The following is a 19989-nucleotide window of genomic DNA, read 5'->3' as shown; positions in this document are numbered from 1 at the left end:
GGGGGAAGAAACGATAAATACAGTGCAAACAAGTGCAATATTATGCATGACAAGACAATAAGAAGTGCTAGGGGTGTTCTAACGCAGTGTTACACGATACTGGTGAAGGGAGATAACATCTGGGAAAGTTTTCCTGAAGTTTGGCATTTTCCGACAAATGAAACGGAGGGGGACGATTTCATGTTCGCTATGCTAGGGGCATGTGACATATGAACGGAGAGCGTATTCGGATTCATCTCGTCATTCTGAGCAACTTTCATGTACAAAGTATTTTCATCCGAGCTACGGATAATTTTCTATGACTTTTCAAAGTTTTCACAATATTCTGGAATTTAATTTAATTCGAAAAAAGCTAAAATGCTAGATGCACCCAACATAGGGTACACAAAAGTGTACCGAGGGGTTGACAGGTGGGCCAGGGGGTCCCAGTTGACCACTCAACATTTGACTGGTCAACACGGTGTGGGCCCCTGTCATACTCTAATTAGTCTTAGTCTAATAGTTTAATTAACTAAAGTAGGTGATTAGGCTAATTAAGATAAATTAATTAAGTTAATTAACTAATTATTAATTATATTAATTATGTATATACTTTTTAAAACTTTTTAATAGGCAGGGGTGTGGGCCTTCCTGGTTAGTGGGCCAAGGGACTTAGCGGGCGACGGGCTAATGGCGCGTCCGCGGGCAGACCCGAGCGTGCGGTGCGGGTGCCGCCCGGGGGAAGGCTGAGCCAAGTGTGGTAGGGTAGCGGCGACCGGTGGCAGGGGTGGGGCAAGCAGCAAAGGGAGAGGCCCGACGGCCTCCGGCGCGGCCCCGGCGCAGGACAGTGGGGCGATGGGCGTGCACCGCGACGGCCGGCGGTAGCCAGCCGTAGCAGCAGCAGCACGACGACGGGAGGGTTGCGCGGGCGACAACAGCAGCGAGGTTGAGCGGGACCGAGGGGCGCAGGCGCAGACGTGGTCGGCGACGGTGCGCTGGCAGGCGGAGGCGACAGCAACAAGAGAGGCGAGCGGGGCGAGGCCGTGCGCAGGCGGGCTTGCGGCCAGCACACACAAGCGGGCGCGTGCAAGGGCGTGATGGGAGGGGCGTGGGTCGCAGGCAGGGGAGCGGCAGCAGTCGGCGGCGGGCAACGAGCGGGGCAAGCGCAGACGAGCAGCGGGGGCGCAAGGCAGGCCGGGCGCGTGTGGTCGGGCGGTTGGCACGGCGGGGCTGGCGAGGCGAACGGCACGTGACGACCAACGAGCGGGGGAGGCAGCGGGTGTCTCAAGCGGGGAACAGAGGGGAGAACGAAGGAGGGGGCCTCACTGGGGCCCTGTAGTTGAGCAAAAGCAAGCTCAGGGAGGAGTCGGGGAAACTCGACGACGGCGGTCTCCGGTGATGGTGGCGTCGGGTGCAGCGCCCTTGGGTGGCAATGGCGACTATGACAGAGGAGAAGGGGGCGCGAGGGAAGGGAAGGTATAGATCTAGGGTTCGGTGGGGAGGAAGGTCGCCGGGAATAAATAGGCGAGGGGGAGGCCGTGGATGGCCAGCACCTGGCCGGGGAGCCATGGATGGCCTCCATGACCCCCTCTGTTTCCTGTAGCAGGAAGAAGGGGAAACTGAGGGTGGGTGGGCCTGTTTTACTTGAAGGGCCAGGAGGGTCCAGTAGATTAGGTCCTCCTCTTTTTCCTTTTTTTTCTACCACTGTTTTCTATTTAATTGCTATAGCAAATGAATTTAGTTTAACTTAAAATTTGGCACAAAATTCAAGCACAATATTATGGAGTGGCACATAAAGTTTTGCATAAATATTTGTTTTATTTTGAAAAGGTTATGTTTGTTGCAATTGGACCACTTTATATTTTACTAGAGATTAAACGGAGAGCCAAATCATGTTGGATTCAACATGACAAATGATCAAGGGAAACTATACTAAAATTCTAACATTTTAGTTTTATACTTTGAAGAAATAATAATTTGACTTGTTATTTGATTTTGAAATTGACTTGAATTTTAATCAAGTGACAATTGGCTTAGTAAAAAGGTGATGACATGGCATCATTAGGGTGAGGTTACTGTAGCTTAATTATCCGGGCATCAAAATTCTCCTCCGCTGCAAGAAATCTCGTCCCGAGATTTAAGGGGTGGAGTAAGGGGGAAAGACTCGGGAAGGACGGAGCTCAACACAAGATAGGTACATGGGGGCTAACTCAGTGAACGTGGCATGGAGGCATCTCTCAAGTTGAAATTCAAGAATGTCAATGAAAGCAAGGTAAGGAGGTGCAATAAGAAGTTTCAACAGGGTAGGCAATCGTTCGTTTAGATGGTGTATGAGTGTTCCTTTAGGACCTACGGGTCTATAGTAGTAGTTAGATGGCTTTCTCTCTTCTCTTTTGGATCTGCAATACCATGTTCTCTTCTGAGATCAATTCGACGTAATTCTTGTGGTGTGTCCATTGGAATCCGATGAATTGCGGATTTATAATCAATTTGTTCATTGATTTATATTGAATATCTTGAAGTTTCTTTGCTGCATAATTAAATAGCTATGTATGCTTTCTGATTTATTTGTCTTCTCCGGCCAAGATAAATGGGTAGTGCATCAGAGGGATTGGTGCATGGTAGTGGTTCAATCTTGCGATGATTTCTATATCCTAGTGACAGAAAGGGACAAGACACATCTTTGTATTGTTGCCACTAAGGATAAAACGACGGGGTTTAATCTTATTGCTAGATTTCTTCTTGTCTACATAATTTCATCTTGCTTATTGCGTTACTCTTTTTCTTGCAAACTAAATAATTTGAGATGGATGTTGGATAGTGGTCTTGGGGTAGAGTAATAGTAGTAGATGCAGTTGGATTAACAGTCTACTTATCACGGACGTAATGCCTATGTGAGATTACACCATAAATGATCATAGTTATAAATTGCCTCTATTCTTTCAATTTCCAAATAGTAATTTGCTCATGCCATTGTATGATTTCGGGATAGATGCCACTAATGAACCTTTGACCATGGGTCCATTCTCGATCAATAGAAAACTCTAACAAAATTTTCTATTTTATTTTCCTGTACCTTTTGTCGTTTTGCTACTGTCACTATCTATTTGCTCTTAATATTATAAATAGCAAAGGGGCCTGACAACCCCTTTCCAAGTTGGGTGCAAGCATTTGTATTGTGTTTGTGTGCAGGTGATATTTATATTGTTAGCTTGGTGACTCCTATTAGTTCGATAAACCTTAGTTCTTAACTAAGGGAAATACCTATGTTGCTATGTCTCATCACCTTTCCTCTTCGGAGAATCCAACAACTTCGACGGGAGTAGCAGCGCTGACTGACATGAATGCACAACAAGCGCTTCACACGGAAGGGGCAGAAGAAAGGTTTTTGGGTGGGTCCGAGGTGTCAGATATGTACATGAAAGCGGTCCGGGCGCTAGAAAAACCCCTCTGGTTTGCAGGAAAACAAACGTACGAACAGGTCCACGGACCAATGAGGTACTGTGTTGTATGGCAAACCGCGTCCAAATAGCTATGTCCGAATGCTTGCGGGATGGGTTGAGGCTCCATGTTGGTTAGAGCATCTCTAACTGATCCCCTCAAATTTAGAAGAAGATATGGTCGAGTATCATTTAGAGGATCATATTTGCTCCTCTAAAAAAGCGGTTTTGACCGACCCCTTAAACTTAGAGGAGTAAAAATATTATTTTGCCAATTTTTTTCTTTTTTGGCCATTGACATAAACTTCACTATTATACTATTTGATTAAACGACATCTTGGTCATGTACTTCACCAATTTTAAAAGAAAAATTGCACACTTTAATAGAAAAGCAACTTCCCTAGCTGCTCCTACTAATCCTATCAATGCTTTTTCCTATGGCTTCATTGCCCATATTGTTGTTTTTCTCCATTGGCTTCTCGAACTTGTATACTTTTTTCTTCTTCGCCTCCTCGTACTTGGACATTGCGTCCTCTCTAGTCTCATCTCTAGCAAGTAGCCCATGAATATCTAGCAAATTTCTCGCTATCAATAGATCAATGTACTCTTCTTTCCAATACCAAAACTTGCGTCCGTCCTACAAAAAAATTTGAGCAAACAATGAGTTTCAAATTGCGACGAATCCAAAGAACACTTGTACAAAATGGCACTCACTCCGTCCTTTTCACACTTGTAGGACACCCATCCGGGATGTTTCCGCGTGCTTAAACCCCGCGGAACACGTGTCGTGGGTAGTGGTCACACTTGATGACCGGCAACGGCGAGCCGTCGACCTGTTGGGCGAGTGTTGAGCCAGGCCGACGGTCGGACGTGGATGTACCGATAGTCAGCCAACGTGTGACATGCGAGCGCCAAGAGGAGGAGGACATACCGAGAGGTCGTGCAGAGCAGTCGAGGGGGGTGCATGGTTCGGTCCCCGTCGAATCCATCCAAAACGTGTTGGCGCCGGCGACTGAGTTCGTATATTCCGATGACGGCGTCGATGGTCGTAGATCTACAGATTTAGGCCCTGCCGGCAACGAGAACCGATCAAATCGAGGTGGAGAGGAGCGCGGCAGGTGTTACGGGGATCGGCGGTGGCGCGTGGAGAGGCAAGTAGGGGGGCGCCGGAGTGGGTGCGACGTGGGGTGGGGTGGAAAGTATAGTTCAGAGGAGGAAAAGTGAAATCTTACTCTAAAACTTGTTAAGGATCGGTTTGAATTGCTCTTATGTACTCTCTCAGAATCTGCGGAATATATCCTTGTACATAGTTCATCCATTCAGCAGGTTTTGCCTGCTGGTTCCGGCTCTTCTCTGGGATGTCTTCAGACCTCAGCTGTACCGGGGTTTGTGAACTTTCGTTGACAGTGCTTATCTCTGCCCTATGGATTTTGTTTTTGTTTTTTAGACACCCCTATGGAATTGGTGGAAGCGCCACTACCCCAAGGTTTCCCGCAACAAAGATGTGCTGATGACTTGGCCCAACGCTTCTCGCAAAGCACTTGGTCAGGATTGGACATCAACTTTGCTGTCATTTCTCTGTGGCTTGCATAGTTGGTTTTAGCTGTTAGCTTTGGGCCTTTTTTCCCCCTTTGCTCAGCCTCAGCATGTGCAGAATTTTGTTTATCTTTAACTGAAAAATTGTTCAGGACTGCTCTTGCCAGCGTAGTCCCTTTATAAGAAAGAAGAAAAGGACGTTGGGTAGCAAGTTGTTGGATAATGGAGATGCTATCACACAATTGTCGTGATATATGTACGACTCTTGGTCATTGCTCAGCCCAGTGGACGTAAAACAGTGGTAAGTTCAGAGGCGTGCGCGCGGTTGATATCATAAATTTCAAAACCACATGATCATATTCATGCGTAGTAACCACGTACTACTACTGCCCTCTTCCATGACCTTTGCTCGCATCCTTGCGTTCTTGGGCTGCAACTTGTGCAAGTGGGTACTGAGAAGAATATTTCAAACTGTAGACCACATGCTCCTTTCAGGCTAAGCAACTGTTGGTGAAAAAGAAAAGACAGTGCCCAGTGAACTACAGTATCTCGTCTGTTGTCAGGAACTTTTACCTCTCGATCGTAACCCTATGTATATAGAATAAAACTCTTTTGCCATCGTAAAAAAAATACGGTCAAGAAAAAAAGCACGTTTCTTTACAAGTTTGGGAACCTACAACGACAGGACTATGCCATGGTAATTTTTCAGTCATATAAATTGCTACAGGAGATGAACATTATATTGACATTTCCACTGATCGTTGGCTTGGCTTGCCGTCAAGTGGGGGTAAAAAATAAATACTTTGATGACTCTTGGCCATTGACCATCCCATCCACGAACCAAATTCACAATCACACGGAACTAGCCTCACTGGCCTTTGTCAACCCAAGGCACAGGCAGTTGCTGATATCTTGAGTGCTTGGGTGCTGACTCATACTCAATCAAGAGGTGACACATTGACCCATGGAGATTCTGTGGAACAAGATATCCTCCCTCTCTAGTCTGCTGTCATCATCTGAGTATCCCCTTGCCTCCCCAAGTTGGCCCATAATGATCCTCCCACCAATGTGCATTCATGTGTTGCTTACCACTCTCCATGTTGAGTGAGGGACGGAAGATTGATGGGCGGCTCCTTTTAGCTCAAGCAATCCAAAAGGTGTCGGGTAACGTTTATGACAGCAAACAGAAAACATCTCCATCTGCATGGAAGCCAATAATTACTGCCGCCCCAATCTCCCTCCTCTCTTTCATTCCGCGGTTTGTCTACGGCAAGCCGAGTGAGGACCCTCCCCTTCTGTTTTCCCTAGTTTTAGTAAGTTATTATTTCCTTCGTCGCATCAACAAGGCCAGTGATGACGCGTTGGCATAAGGTGTGTGTAGCCTCTCCCTATCTCGACGGCGTCTAATTTCGCATCAACCAAGACAGTCGGTGTTGCTAGATTTGTTGCCTCTATTCAGATCTTGGCAGTCAGTGTATTAATCAAGGCAAGCAGTTGGCTTAATCTTAGTGCGGCCACTTCGACATCTTCTTTTGAGTTGTTCTGCGGCATGACCAGGTTTCTCCAACCCTGTGGCATGGTCGTGAAGGATTGCAAGCCAACGTTCCGTGTGTTGATGCCCCTACCGACAATACTTCAACACTTAACAGATCTGATTTCTAGCCATGAGTAGCTATTGCGGTCTTTAAAGTCTAGCATGGCAAGGGCGTTTGTAGGTGTCCATTTGAACGTTGTTGCAGTGCAGTTTTCCTGCTCCGGCGGGCGTCGCACAATCTAAGGAAAAGATGGCCACTATGGTCTTCTGTGTAACTTTATTTTTTGCTTGTTGGTTTGTATCTTGTTGTCTTTTCATTGCATCATCTACTGTTTTTCTTGATAAATTTCAACTATAATATCCCTTTGGGTGTCTTTTTCAAAAATAATGCCTATCTTTTCGTGGGCATACATATATGTAAATCTACAGGATCATATATGCATGTGACTTCTGCAGGTATACTTGCGAACATCTAATGACCTTAATATGTGTAGCGCAATTATGAAGATCTAATGAGAGTTGTAGTTTCCTGTCTTGGGGCATTAGATAGGTCTCTGTTTGTTCGTCAATTTGGTCTTTCGGAAGGCGGTGTTCAATAATGGTTCCTTCGGCTTCTTCTCCAGCCCCGTAGGTATGTGCGTCGATGGATCGGCGACGAGATTGAGAGGACATGTAGGTCCTTGTTATCCACAGCTTCGGCCCTTCCAATGGTGGTGGTCTTAGTGTTCAATAAGGTCTCTTCCGCCGTCTTCTCTCGCTTCGACAGTGTGTGCGCCATCGGATCTACTGACGAAATCAGGTGGATAGGTTTACATTTATCTTTGTGACAAAAAGGGGAGTTGGTTGTGTCATCGTCGGGTCAGTGCTACTACAGCAACAACGATATAGATACGGATATTCCATCGATTTAGGTGGACATCTAGATATCATCGACCCAGTGTCACCTTCTTCTCCGAGCCATGGATCCTTTTGGATCAACATAGTCAGCACTTCCCCATAGAGATCGGTTACTGGCGTGCCATTGGAATGTGCACGACGGAGAGGATGGACGGTTCCTCAAGGAATGGATTGTATTTTCCTTTTCTTTTAGGGATTTTTGTAGTGTTGGTGTTTGATTAATATAGAGCTTCGGCTCCTTTGGAGAAAAAAAATCCACTGTATGGCGAGACTAGGGCTAGTTAGCATGGATTTGCAAGATAGCAAATGGAGGAGACCTTTCTTCTTCACTGATTTAATACAAGATACATGCATCGCATCCTTATAAAGTGGATGCTTAAGCTCTTGACCTTTCCTAACACAATTAGGCTCCTTAGTTAGACCTTACCTAATACTCCCTCCATTCCACAATGTAGTGCGCCCGCGTTTCCCGATATTCAAGTTTGACCGTAAATTTACCCGAGACCGACTGCGGCAGGGGCAAAGTTATACCAGTGAATTCGTATTTTCAATATGAATTCAATGATATAATTTTTGACCCCGCCGCAATCGGTCTTGTTGGTTAAATTTACGGTCAAACTTGAATCTCATGAAGCGCGAGCGCACTGTTGAAAGGGAAACGAGAGACAATCGAGTGAGCCTTGGCACAGATGTAAAAGTGAATCGTTCTCATTATTGATGATGGGATTACACACATATATATAACCCCCGAAGGGGTACGACCGAAGGGATGCGAGGCAACCGCCTCGGTTAGGAAAAGCAGGGATTAATAGGATTAATTAAATCCTAACACGCACTGCATTGTGGAATGAAGGGAGTAGTACATTCGGTTTCCTGCAAGAATAATAAACAATTGGATTTCCAAATTTATTTTCCCTATAATATTCTCCTACTTTTCCCTAGAGTTTTGGACTCTCTGTGCACCATCTTCTCTTCATCGACTTGGACTCCACAATCTCCAATCGCAACTTGTCCAAGTGCTTCTGCTTGCTGTCCTGTCTGTCAGCATATATACCAAACAAAACTTGTACGGCGTAGGTCTCTATGAACTTTGGCAGGTGCTCAGTATTGTTTTTCCTTCCATGCAAATGGGTATATGATAGCCATTTTTCAAGTAATCCTTTTTCGATGAAGAATAGCATGAAATTCAGTGAAAATAATTAGAAGTGGGAAAACAACTAACCAGAACCAGTGGTCATGATGCATCTACCAAAAAAATATGCTGCTCATGGAGAGAAAACAATTACACTGGTTGGAATAGCTATTCGATTCCACTACTTGAGGTAGGCCTAGGTGTCGAGAAACCAACATGGAATCAGAACGGAGCGGAAAATTTTCACACGCTGTACTTGACTCCACTACTCCCTGCACAAATGTCAAGCAGGCATGATGGCACTAGACCAGAACATAGTAACATAAAGCTGTACTTGGCTCCACTACTTATGGAAATGTAGAAAAATACAATTTTAATGCCTCAACCAAGATGACTGGCAATTTTATCATTGAAATGACATCTCGGCACTAGAGAGCACCCTACACAATGAAGTGGTGGCTGCACAGCATTCCATTGCTTTATTCTCTTCCATGGTGTGTTCCCTTACTACTCCAAAGAAGAGAATAAACAGCTAATAATGGTAATGCTGTTGGTATCGCCAGTTTTAGGAAAGATTCTAATTCCAGCAGCAATTAAACTCAACAACAACTTTTCTTTTCCTTAACAGAAAAAGAAACAGTTAAATGAGGCTTACCTAAACAACCAACGCTGCAAAGACGAGCATTTGAGGGTGAAGAGGCTTCCACGTGGGCAGTGCCGCATGTTTGTCTCCACTAGATAACTCAAAAATAATACTTAGAGAGCGGAATATCAGAAAGCCAGACCAGAAATTTCTGTAAACATCAAATCAAGTATGCAAAAATGAATTGATAGTTTAGAAAAAGCATCATTCCTCCTTTTCCATTTTCTCCACAAGGGCCTACTTCCTTGCCTTGCTGCAAACAATTGCATCTAGATGTATTTTTGTGACTAAGGTATTTTTGGTGTGCTCTCCAAAAAAAAACAGATGTAGTGCAATGTGACTGCAAATTTGCAAAATGTTCCTTTGATAACATTTTGGAAATACTAATGATAGATGACAAAATAACAATGTGCAAAACTAAGCAGCACAATCTGCTGATACTCTTGCAAAAATAAAAAAATAAAAAACTGTCGAGTACAAACATAAGATAGTCAGCGTCCCACTTGCATGAAGGTGTCTAATGTTTCCAAAAGAAATAACACGGAGGTAGTGATTTAATACCTTTTCAGAGAACTCAACAGTGGTAAACCATCAGCTTTAATTATTAATTTTTCATTTCAATCAAGACAAATATATTATTATTTTATCTAGTATATTAATATCAATACCAAACATTAGAACTGAAGAGATGTACCAACAAATGAAGATAAAACAAGTGTGCACATTTGTACTTATCATCATTGATACCTCATGATTCTTGTAAAAATAGTTATTGTCCCTAGAACTTAAAAGAAGACACATGAAGTATTACTTGTACAGATTCTGTGTGCAACTGTTCGAGAAGAAACAAGGCCTTTGGTTGGCTGTCTTGGAAAAAGTGGTTAGATCCTCTGTGTGGCCTTTTCAGTTCTTTCCACGCATACCCAACTAAAAAAGAACACACATACTACTCATGTCTCACACTTGAAGAAGCAGCGTTCTTGCCACTATAAATAGATGCTCATACTCTAGCAATGCCCAATAAGCAGCTCAAGGCACATCGAAGTATATTAGCTTCGCAACAACCAGACAGAGCATTTACCGTGCAAGACCAAAATACCTCCCTCCCCTTCCAACCATGTCTAGGTCTGTGGAACCTCTTATTGTGGGGCGGGTGATTGGAGAAGTTCTTGATACATTTAACCCATGTGTGAAGATGGTAACGACCTATAACTCCAACAAGCTTGTCTTCAATGGCCATGAGCTCTACCCATCAGCGGTTGTATCTAAACCACGAGTAGAGGTCCAAGGGGGTGACTTGCGATCCTTGTTCACACTGGTAAGTGCATTTAATTCAATCCGGGAACTCCATATCCAACTCTTGAGTATTATATACTTGTTTTTTCTTCCTAATGGCCACAATTATTCATATTTCAGGTTATGACAGACCCTGATGTGCCAGGGCCAAGTGATCCATATCTAAGGGAGCACCTTCACTGGTAATCTTTCTTCTGCACATTTCTTTCTGCTGGGTGGCCACTGATCAACTAGAAATTAGTATATGTTGCTAGATAGCAGCACATCTCCATATTGCCTTTATATGAAGACTGTTTTCTGAAGACTTCTAATGGGAGCCATTTTGTCATATATGTCACGCTTACAGGATTGTTACTGATATACCTGGGACAACAGATGCTTCTTTTGGTAGGTCCTTTCGAACAGATTTGAATTGGTCTATTCCATGTTCTGCATTTTGATAAATAACCATCCAACTTTCCAACTGCAGGACGGGAAGTTATAAGCTATGAGAGCCCAAAGCCGAACATAGGCATCCACAGGTTCATTTTTGTGCTCTTCAAGCAGAAGCGAAGGCAGACTGTAACTGTGCCTTCCTTCAGGGATCATTTCAACACCCGCCAGTTTGCTGCGGAGAATGACCTCGGCCTCCCTGTGGCGGCTGTCTACTTCAACTGTCAGAGAGAGACTGCTGCCAGGAGGCGCTGAAAATCCAGCTCTCGTTGTCCCAGTTATGACAAATAAAGGCCTATGGAGTTCCAATCTTCTTTTCGAAGTGGATACTCGTCTGCTACATTACTTGCTCGTGAACCAATGCTTCCTTGCCACATTACTTCCTCATGGATCTACAAATAAATCAAATGCATTTTGAAGATTGTATTAGAATTAGATTGTTTTGTAAGCAGTAAGATTGATAATCATGTTGACAAATGCCAGTGCAGCAAGTGGTCCATGTTTGTGGTTCCAAGTCGTGTATTAGCCAGTTATCACGAAATCCAGGGTCAAGTAGACAATCCTAACTGGCAAAAAGGCTTTATCTACTGTATGTCGCATGCTGGTTCCATGTTATGTGCACCTTTTCGGCTTTTCTGACAAGCAATCTCCTGTAACAGAACTTTGTTAGATATTGTTGTGTCACCTCATAGAACAATGAAAACCCTCCTAACTGTATTGCACTGCCACTATATTCAGAGAGACATGGAGATATCCATGATCTAGAGGATCACCCACTAGAAATGCTAAAAGTACGCAGTGGGAACCCCACCCCCCACCCTATTTTGCCTTCATCATGTTCTTACACCCAGCAACAAAACAATATCCATTTGATACACATTGCATATTAATAATTTACTCAAATTTAGCTGTAAACTGACCCTCTTTCCCCCATCCTCTAGAAATATGGTAGTACCTTGTACACATTCATTATTTGTAGCACATTAACCAATTGTGTGCCCTTACAACATAATGGCTCAGCTCACAGTTCGGTACCTAATCATATAACCAGGTTAGTCTTTTATCTATTTGACATTTTGCTGAGTCCAAGCCATACAAGGTAGGAGGCATTTTAACGGCCTGGCAGTTCAGATCAAGCCTGACCTGGCACATGTCGAAGGATCCATTAGAGCAACCAGCCAACCAGTTCATTATTATTATTTGGGCCAATTCATCCTGAACCCAATTGATAAAAAATAGGCAGGTAGACCTTGGCAAATGAATAAGACATGGTTTGCAACTTTCAAGCGGAGGAGGTAGATCAGGACGTACCATTTGCTCACGATGGTAAACTCGACCTATTTGGACAATTAATGTAGGAAAACATGCAGGCAAATAAAATGAGGGGAAAATAACATAGAAATGAACAGTTTTGGAGTTTTGGGAACTAAATGAAAGTCAACAGAACTGCTAGTGACTAGTATGTGATGCAAATATCTTCACATCAAACAAAATAGAGTATGATCCACGATCAATTCTGAATTTATCTTCTAAATATTTATATTTTGGGACTATCAAACAAGCAGTATGCATTTTCTCTATTCACCCATGTAAGAAGTTCGACGTTTAACAGTGAACAAGGCTCTTCCAATCTCAGCTATCTTAACTAAATAAAATTAGAAAGTCTAATCCTAGGATCACATCAATACGAATCATGTGTGTCAATAAGATGATCTTTGCAGGCAGTCCTAGCTCAGTTGGTGTGAGCCGTGGGTGTAAACTCCATCGGATGGATTAGGTTCCTCTTCGACTTGGATTTGGGTGCTTAATTCTTATTTGAAAATATGCATGGTTCATCCTAGGTATTCTTTTATTTTCAAGAAGATAATCCTCCCGAGTATCAAATGGAATCACAGTTATATATACAAAAGGTTTGTGTTAAAATAATTTGTTGGCATGACAAGTTTCACCCTACCAGCAATGGTAGTTGGCAGTCACATGACATCTCTAGTTAGTATCTAAAAGCGGCGACAAATTGTGCAGAACATTTTCACACTGTTGGCTTTAAGTTGACCATTTATTATAGCATCAAGCTTAGACCATGACATTCAGAAAAAGAATCAAAGTATACCAGCACGTACCAATCTCACAAGATTTTTTTCCAATTAATAAAACAAGTTTAGCAAGTTTAGTGTTTTATCCCAAAACAAAACAGACATGATCCAAGAGGACTTGTTTCATTGATCACCACAAAAGACTACAGGTAAAAAGAAACATTTACATGTTTTCTGCATAAGAAGGAGAGGATGAGCTCAAATTTTGGTTCAAAATGAGGCGTCTGTTAAGCTTCATGCACTAGGGAACGCAATCAAAACTCCGAACTAATGGAAAGGGCTAGGCAATCCACATATACACTTCAACACCCCCTCTCACGTGTGACGCGGGACGTCAACACGTGAATAGACTCAGAGGTATGGCTCAAGAGGCCTATTATACGTGGACACAGAGGGGGGCAGCAACAATTTTTGGATAAACCACGAAAGCCAGGACTTGAACTCAAGACCTGACACCCTGATACCATGTTCAGCTTCATGCACTAGGCAACGCAACCAAAAGTGTGAACTGATGGAAAGGGGCTAGGCAATCCACATATATACTTCAACAGCGTCTACAAAGTTCAAGAAGAGCACACGCAATTCTCTGCACGAGAACACAATATTTTTGAAGTAAACATCAAACAAGGCGAGCTAAGTTTTCTGATTTACACTGCAAGTCGTTCAGATTTTATCCACTGAATCCATGGCAGAAAGAATTGCAGGTACAAAAAATATTGCACTTGACAATATCACATACTAATATTTTTAGATATTCAAATGTTTTAGGTACAAACAACCAGAATCTGCACTTTCCAATGATGGTGTGTTCTGTTCGATGCCTGCGAACTATCATGATGTAGAAAGGCTACAAGGAGATTTACACAAATAGGTTGCATGGAAACATAATGATTTGGATTCCACATGCCATATCCTAGCTGTTTTGTCTTTTGTCCTATTATTTCTTTTTGATGTTAGTGCAAGCATAATGAGCAGCTACATATATGTACAGGCTATAAATGTTCCCTCAACAATAGTGGTGTTTTCTCCATTTCTGATCCCTGTCACTATATATCCTTACCCTTATCGCACTTTTTATCTCAATTCACCAATCCATAAAATGGATTAGACTAAACCCACTAATCATTTCCCCACCTCCCCTAACATACAGTCCACACGACACCTACAGGTATACATTCCTTTCGTATGCCAGATCCGCAGTTCAGCCAACATTCTTCACGATTACACTTTTCTATCTATCTAGACTGTGCATAATTCCTTGAGAAACATCTACTACAGCGTAAACTTGTAATATTCCAAATTTCTCTAGAGCAGCCACCGGAAAGCACAGGGGCACCACACGTGCACCTAGTTGAGCAAATCAGCAGAAGGCAAGTTGCTACCGACATATTCAAAAAAAGTTGCTACCGACATTGAACAGAACATTTTGTGGAACAAATTTTGCTATTGTTGCTGGAATAAGATGATAACCACATTAAAAGTGGCGCGCAGCCACCACACCGGCAAGGGGAGCTAGAGGATACAAGTGAGGCAATGGAGAATCCTACGACTTGAATCTGATGAGAGGGGAGTGCCGAGCGAATCCTCACCATGTCACCCACTACCGCTGCACTTGTCGGCAGAAGCGATCGCGGGGCAAGGAGAACCCGCGATCGATCACACGGCGAAGGTGAGATCCCAAGTCGGCCCCGCAGGTTGGAGGCTTCGGCTGGCATCCTGCCGCCGGGAGCGAGGTCGACGGGATGGCCGTCGTCGACCCCTGAGGATACGGGCCCCCGAGCCTTCCCCTGCTGCCCTCCGGTGGCCCGTTTTCCCACCTTCCACGATGTTCTGAGGCCCGTTTTCCTTGCCCCTAAGCCCAGTACTATAGCTGGCCAAACGGGCCAGCCCGGCCCGGCATGGCACGGCCCATCCTAATCGTGCCTGGCACGGCCCGGCCCGCCAAGGCACGATTATTATACGGGTCGTGCCGTGCCGGCCCGCGTGTTGCAGCCTGCAGCCCAGGCACGGCCCATATGCTAATCGGGCCGGCCCACCGGCCCGCTAGGCCCGCTAATCTGCCTCCTATTTTGCACACTGGGCGTTTTTTAGCCTATTTTTACCTGTTGGGCCACATTAGGATACATAAAAAAAGGATAATCGGGACGTGTCGTGCCGGCCCGCGTGCTCGGCCTTCAGGCCCAGGCACAGCCCTTGGCGTGCCGCGTGCCGGGCCTGGCCCGTTTAGCACGTGCCGGCCGTGCTACCGGGCCGGCCCAGCTATCCCGACCCATTTGGCCACCTATACCCAGTACCGAGAGCTCTTCTCTTGGACGCTAGTTGTGAGAACTCCTGCCCCTCAAAAAAAAGTTGCGAGAACTCCTACCTGACGCGCGTTGCGGGGCGTGACTACGTCTCACGCTCTCACTTGAGCATCTCTAAGAGAATCTCCAACAACCGTCCAAAACGCGGCGCGCTAGAAACCAGTTTGCAGTGCATCGATTGTCTCGTTTGACGCGGCGCATGACGCTTGTCACTGGCGGAGCCACAGAGTGGACAGGGTGGGCTGCGGCCCATCCTGGGATTTTGGGCCTGTCTACATGAAATAGGATTAGTAAGACATGGGCCAGTGGGAAAGAAGCCCAGCAAGACAGAAAGAGCAGTTGGGGGAGAAAGAAGGTCGAACGCACAACACGCACAGTGCACAGGCTCATCGCACCGTACGAGGCGGCCGCACAACCCTTGTCTGGCTCGATTCCAATTCGCCACCTGCTACCTGCTTCCTTGCTTCGCCGTTGCGGCGTCGCCTCGCCAGCCACCAGGAGGAACTTCCCTAACGCCTGTGGCAGCAACGCGCCCAGCTGGCAGTCGCCCTGGCCTTGCTACTGCTTGCCGGAGCCGGCAAGTCGCCCACGGGCCACGACGCCCAGTCCACTCAGGCGAACAGATTGGGAGACTGCGAGAGAGGTACTAACCTCAAATTCCCTTTGACCGGTTCTAGTTAAATTTCTTTGTTTGCCTAACTCTGACAGGAAATGGAAAGGGAGATGCCATGTTTATATATTACATAGATGAGTTGTGTTTTTCAGTTGTAGACGAATTTGATTAGTTCCAGCACATATAGATGAACTGATGAAATCATACCCATATTATTGAGAGACATGGTAGGAATCTACACAGTAAAGCTTAGTATGTCGGAAGGGGACTGGACATGTGCCCGAAGAACAAACTGAAGATTTTTTGGGGCGGCCCAACCTGGTGTCAAATGCTAGCTCCGCCACTGGCGCTGGTTCCAGCAGCCGCGGTAAAATGCAGCACGCGAAGCTCCAGCAGGCGCGCTAAAATGCAGCGCGTGCTCTCGCACAACAACATATGCGCTTCAAACACAAGCAAGAAGATCAAACAGAAACAAAATAAATCAACAATAAATAGTTCAATGTATTACAACTCAAACGAATAGTATCTTTCATCAATACAACAAATAGTTCAACAATACAACATCAAACGCACAAATCATGATGCTCTTTGACAGTCATTCCAAGCCCACCACTCCTTAATGAGATCCTTCTGAAGATCATCATGCGCCACCGGACGTCGAATGGAATGATAGGAGGTAACAAAACGGGCTACCCTTTCAGCCCTCCGCCGCACTCGCACGAGATGTCCCAAGAGCTCATAGTGAGAGTAAATCTACATCTTGATCACACTCATTCTCGATGATCATGTTGTACATGACCACACAAGTGTGCATTATGTACCAAAGCATCTTTTGATCCCAAAATCTAGTCTGTCCTCTCACAATAGCAAATTAGGCTTGAAAAATCCCAAAAGCTCTCTCCACATCTTTTCTAGCCGCCGCCTAAGCATTGTGGAAATCAAGATATTTTTTATCTTCCGGTTTTTTCAACGGCTACACAAATGTTTGCCACTTTGGATAGATGCCATCCGCAAGATAGTAGCCTGTAACATCCCAAATTTTCAATTTGAAATGTTATACATTAGACCATCATTGCATACCATATTTTACTGCATTTTGGGTTGATCCTAGATATTCTACGCAACTCAAGGACCCACGGAGAGAGTTGGGGATTTCGTTATTTTCATATTTGAGTTTTCTCAAATTTTGAAAAGAGGATCATTTGATTTTAATTATTTTTCTCTTCGAATATTTCCAATATGAAAAATAATAGAGAGGGGATAAAATGACTTCCCCAAAATAAAGAAATATTGGAGGTTAAATATTAAAATCAAATAAGAATTTATTCAGAGTTTTATAGCTATTTTATTTGAATTAGGAAAAATTGCATTTTTCAAAATTGCATTAGAGGCCTAAATAAATGTTCACTTTTTCCGCTATATTTTTAGAGGACGGGAAAAATTTATTTCAGGATTTTTGGAGTATGTTTAGTATTTCTTTTCTTTATTTTTCTGTGCGATGGAATTATTTTTTTTAAAAGTCAACCGACTTAACAGGCCGTGTCCGACCCGAACACTTCGCCCGGTCGGCTTTATAAGCCGCAGCCTAGCCCCCGCCGCCAGCCCACCTCGCCACCCCGAACCCTAACCCTCACCCTAGCCGCGCCGCGCCACCGTCGCCGCCGATCCCCGCCCACCGCCGCCGAACGCCGCCCTCGCCGGAGTTGCCCGCCGCTGCCGCCGTCACGCTTGCCGAGGTAGCGGTCGGTTTTATTTCAAAAACCGTTTGGTTTTTATTCGAAAACCTAGATGCGTTTTTTTAGATCGGTTTTATTTATTCGGTTTAGCTAAATAGCGGACGTCCATCCGTACGTTCGTTCGTACGTTCGTTTTAGCGAACGATGTTCATCCGTTAGCATCAGACAGCGAACGTTCGTTCCTTAGCCTGTTCATCAATTTTTCTTTTTTCAGGGGTTTTCCGCGATTATTTTCGATCGCGATTTCTATCCTGATTTTCGTTTTAGTTTGTCTTTTCGCTCGCTTATCGGAATCAGGTGCTTCAAATGCCCAGATCTTCGTCTCGAAGCCCTCTTTCTGTTTAATCAACTTGAACAAGATTTTGGTACTGTAAAATTTGACTTTAGTCCAGATTAGTAAACGGATCTTGTTTCTTTCGTAGTTTGAGTTTCGTTATTTTGTTTGATTTGATTCTTTTTGCAAACTAGAGTTCTCAAGTTGAACTTTCTTGTTAGATCTTTTATTTGAGTTTTACCCGTGCTTCCAGTTGAGTGCTTATTGTATGCTATTATTTTGTTTGCGATAGAGTACCCAGAGTGCGAAGCGTGCTACTACGAGTCTCTAGGTTTCACGGATCATCAGCAAGGCAAGTAACACTTTGATCATTCCTCTTTACTACCCAGTTTTATTGCATTAGATCAACCCTCAAACAATTGCATGGTTAGGATCTGTTTAACATGTGGGTTCTGGGAAGTAGATGATGAGGTAGAACCTATTACCCTGATTACTATCAAACTTTGGGAGTTACTTTTACGTAATGCTTATATTGTTATGCTATGCTTGTAGATGTGGTTTGGTTCGAGTGATTCATGACAAATGTGAGAGTTTTATTAATGGTTAACTTAAGGTGGCTACTTAAACACACATCTGGGTGGATTGCTTGTGGCACCCTGGAGTACCCAGTGGTTGTCAGGGCACCTGGAGAATCCAATGTTGTCCTGAGTACCCGTGTGATCATCCTACAGTCCGCCACCCAGGCTCAAAGGGATCATAAGATTATTCATGCTAGAAACTTCCGTGTGCAACCACAAGCTATTATGGTCTCTAGCATAGTTGAGTATGTTGCATGACCTCTTTCAGTGGTGGGCAAGCAGATGTAGGGGAAAGTAGGTGTAACTGTCCACCCAGAGTAAAAAGTTAATGTTTCAGAAAGACTGTGTCTCGAATCTCCGACCATGGATGTATTCGAGTCTTGTGGGGAAAAGTGTGCAAACCTCTGCAGAGTGTACAAACTAATCATGGTTAGCCGTGTCCTCAGTTATGGAGTTTTGAGTATCTAGTTCTTGGATTATCATGTTGATCTCATCACTCTTAATATAATTTGATTGGGTTTAATGATGATGCTTAATTGGGATTGAGTTGGAGGAACCTTCTCAATGTTTAACAACTACCATGATAGTTAAATAAAATTTATTCCTTTGTTGTAGGGAAAAATTGGCTTTATGCGAAACTATAACCATAGAGCTTTCCACCAGCCATATATGCATGTAGTGATAGCATTTATTCTGTTCATTATTTTATGTGTTACATTGCCAGCATATTCCATGTGCTGGCCCGTTTTGGGCTGCAATGTTCATGTTGCAGACTTTTCAGACGATGAGTAAGGTGCTATAGGTCGTTATCTTTCACTCAGTGATGCCGTTGGAGTTGATGGACTCACTTTATCTTCCAAGCCTTCCGCTGTTATCGATTTTTAGATGGCCTTAAGCCATATTATTGTAATAAGTTCTTTTTTGAGACATTCAATGTAATAAGTGTGTGATTGCTACTCTGTTATAAATCCTCGAGTACTGTGCATGTCAGCATTACCGATCCAGGGATGACACTGATGCACAGAGATCAGACTGTTTGAGGTCTGGTCCCTACATAGCCATAGTTGTATGTACGACCATTAGCAATAAACTGCATCGGTGGCAGTTTACCATTTGCAATCTTATTCATCAGTGGTGACCGGTTGACAACGTTGATGTCATTCAAATATCCAGGCATTCCAAAAAAAGCATGTGAAATCCAAGTCTCTTGATAGGCCACCGCTTCAAGGATTATAATGAAACCCTTTTTTGCCGTGAAATTGCCCATGCCATGCCTTTGGACAATTTTTCCAACTCCAATGCATGCAATCTATTGAGCCGAGCATAGCTGGGAACCCGCGAGCTTTGTTCATCTCCAATAGCCTTGCGGCGTCTTCAGCATGGGGAGATCTCAAGTACTCCGGGCCAAACACTTGCACAATTCCAACTGCGAAGTGCTTGACACATATGATGGCTTGGCTCTCACCCATGCCCAAGTGATCATCAATTAGATCAGCGGGGATG

At 44.2% G+C, this 19989-nt stretch overlaps 1 protein-coding gene and 1 long non-coding RNA gene across 2 annotated transcripts; one reads left to right on the top strand and one right to left on the bottom strand.

Annotated features, from left to right (window-relative positions):
• Positions 1-9853: 9853 nt before the first annotated feature.
• Positions 9854-11535, top strand: LOC123111151 (CEN-like protein 2). The gene is made up of 4 exons (XM_044531839.1): positions 9854-10479; positions 10578-10639; positions 10804-10844; positions 10927-11535. The coding sequence occupies exons 1-4, from the start codon at positions 10279-10281 to the stop codon at positions 11142-11144; spliced, it is 522 nt and encodes a 173-aa protein (XP_044387774.1). The 5' UTR covers positions 9854-10278; the 3' UTR covers positions 11145-11535.
• On the bottom strand, positions 10926-14802 carry LOC123111153 (uncharacterized). The gene is made up of 2 exons (XR_006454172.1): positions 14572-14802; positions 10926-11281 (listed from the first exon to the last, which is right to left on the bottom strand). It is a non-coding gene; the product is annotated as an uncharacterized lncRNA (long non-coding RNA).
• Between the last annotated feature and the right edge of the window lie 5187 nt (positions 14803-19989).

Source organism: Triticum aestivum, chromosome 5B (genome assembly GCF_018294505.1).
Source record: "Triticum aestivum cultivar Chinese Spring chromosome 5B, IWGSC CS RefSeq v2.1, whole genome shotgun sequence".
NCBI lineage: Eukaryota > Viridiplantae > Streptophyta > Magnoliopsida > Poales > Poaceae > Triticum > Triticum aestivum.
The sequence above is the reverse complement of the archived record's forward strand: the minus strand, read 5'-3'. Positions and strand labels throughout refer to the sequence as shown.

Coding starts and splice junctions, on each gene's coding strand:
- LOC123111151 (XM_044531839.1), top strand. CDS start 10,279: ATGTCTAGGTCTGTGGAACCTCTTATTGTGGGGCGGGTGATTGGAGAA. Junction 10,480..10,577: donor TGCGATCCTTGTTCACACTG/GTAAGTGCATTT, acceptor TTCATATTTCAG/GTTATGACAGACCCTGATGT. Junction 10,640..10,803: donor CTAAGGGAGCACCTTCACTG/GTAATCTTTCTT, acceptor TCACGCTTACAG/GATTGTTACTGATATACCTG.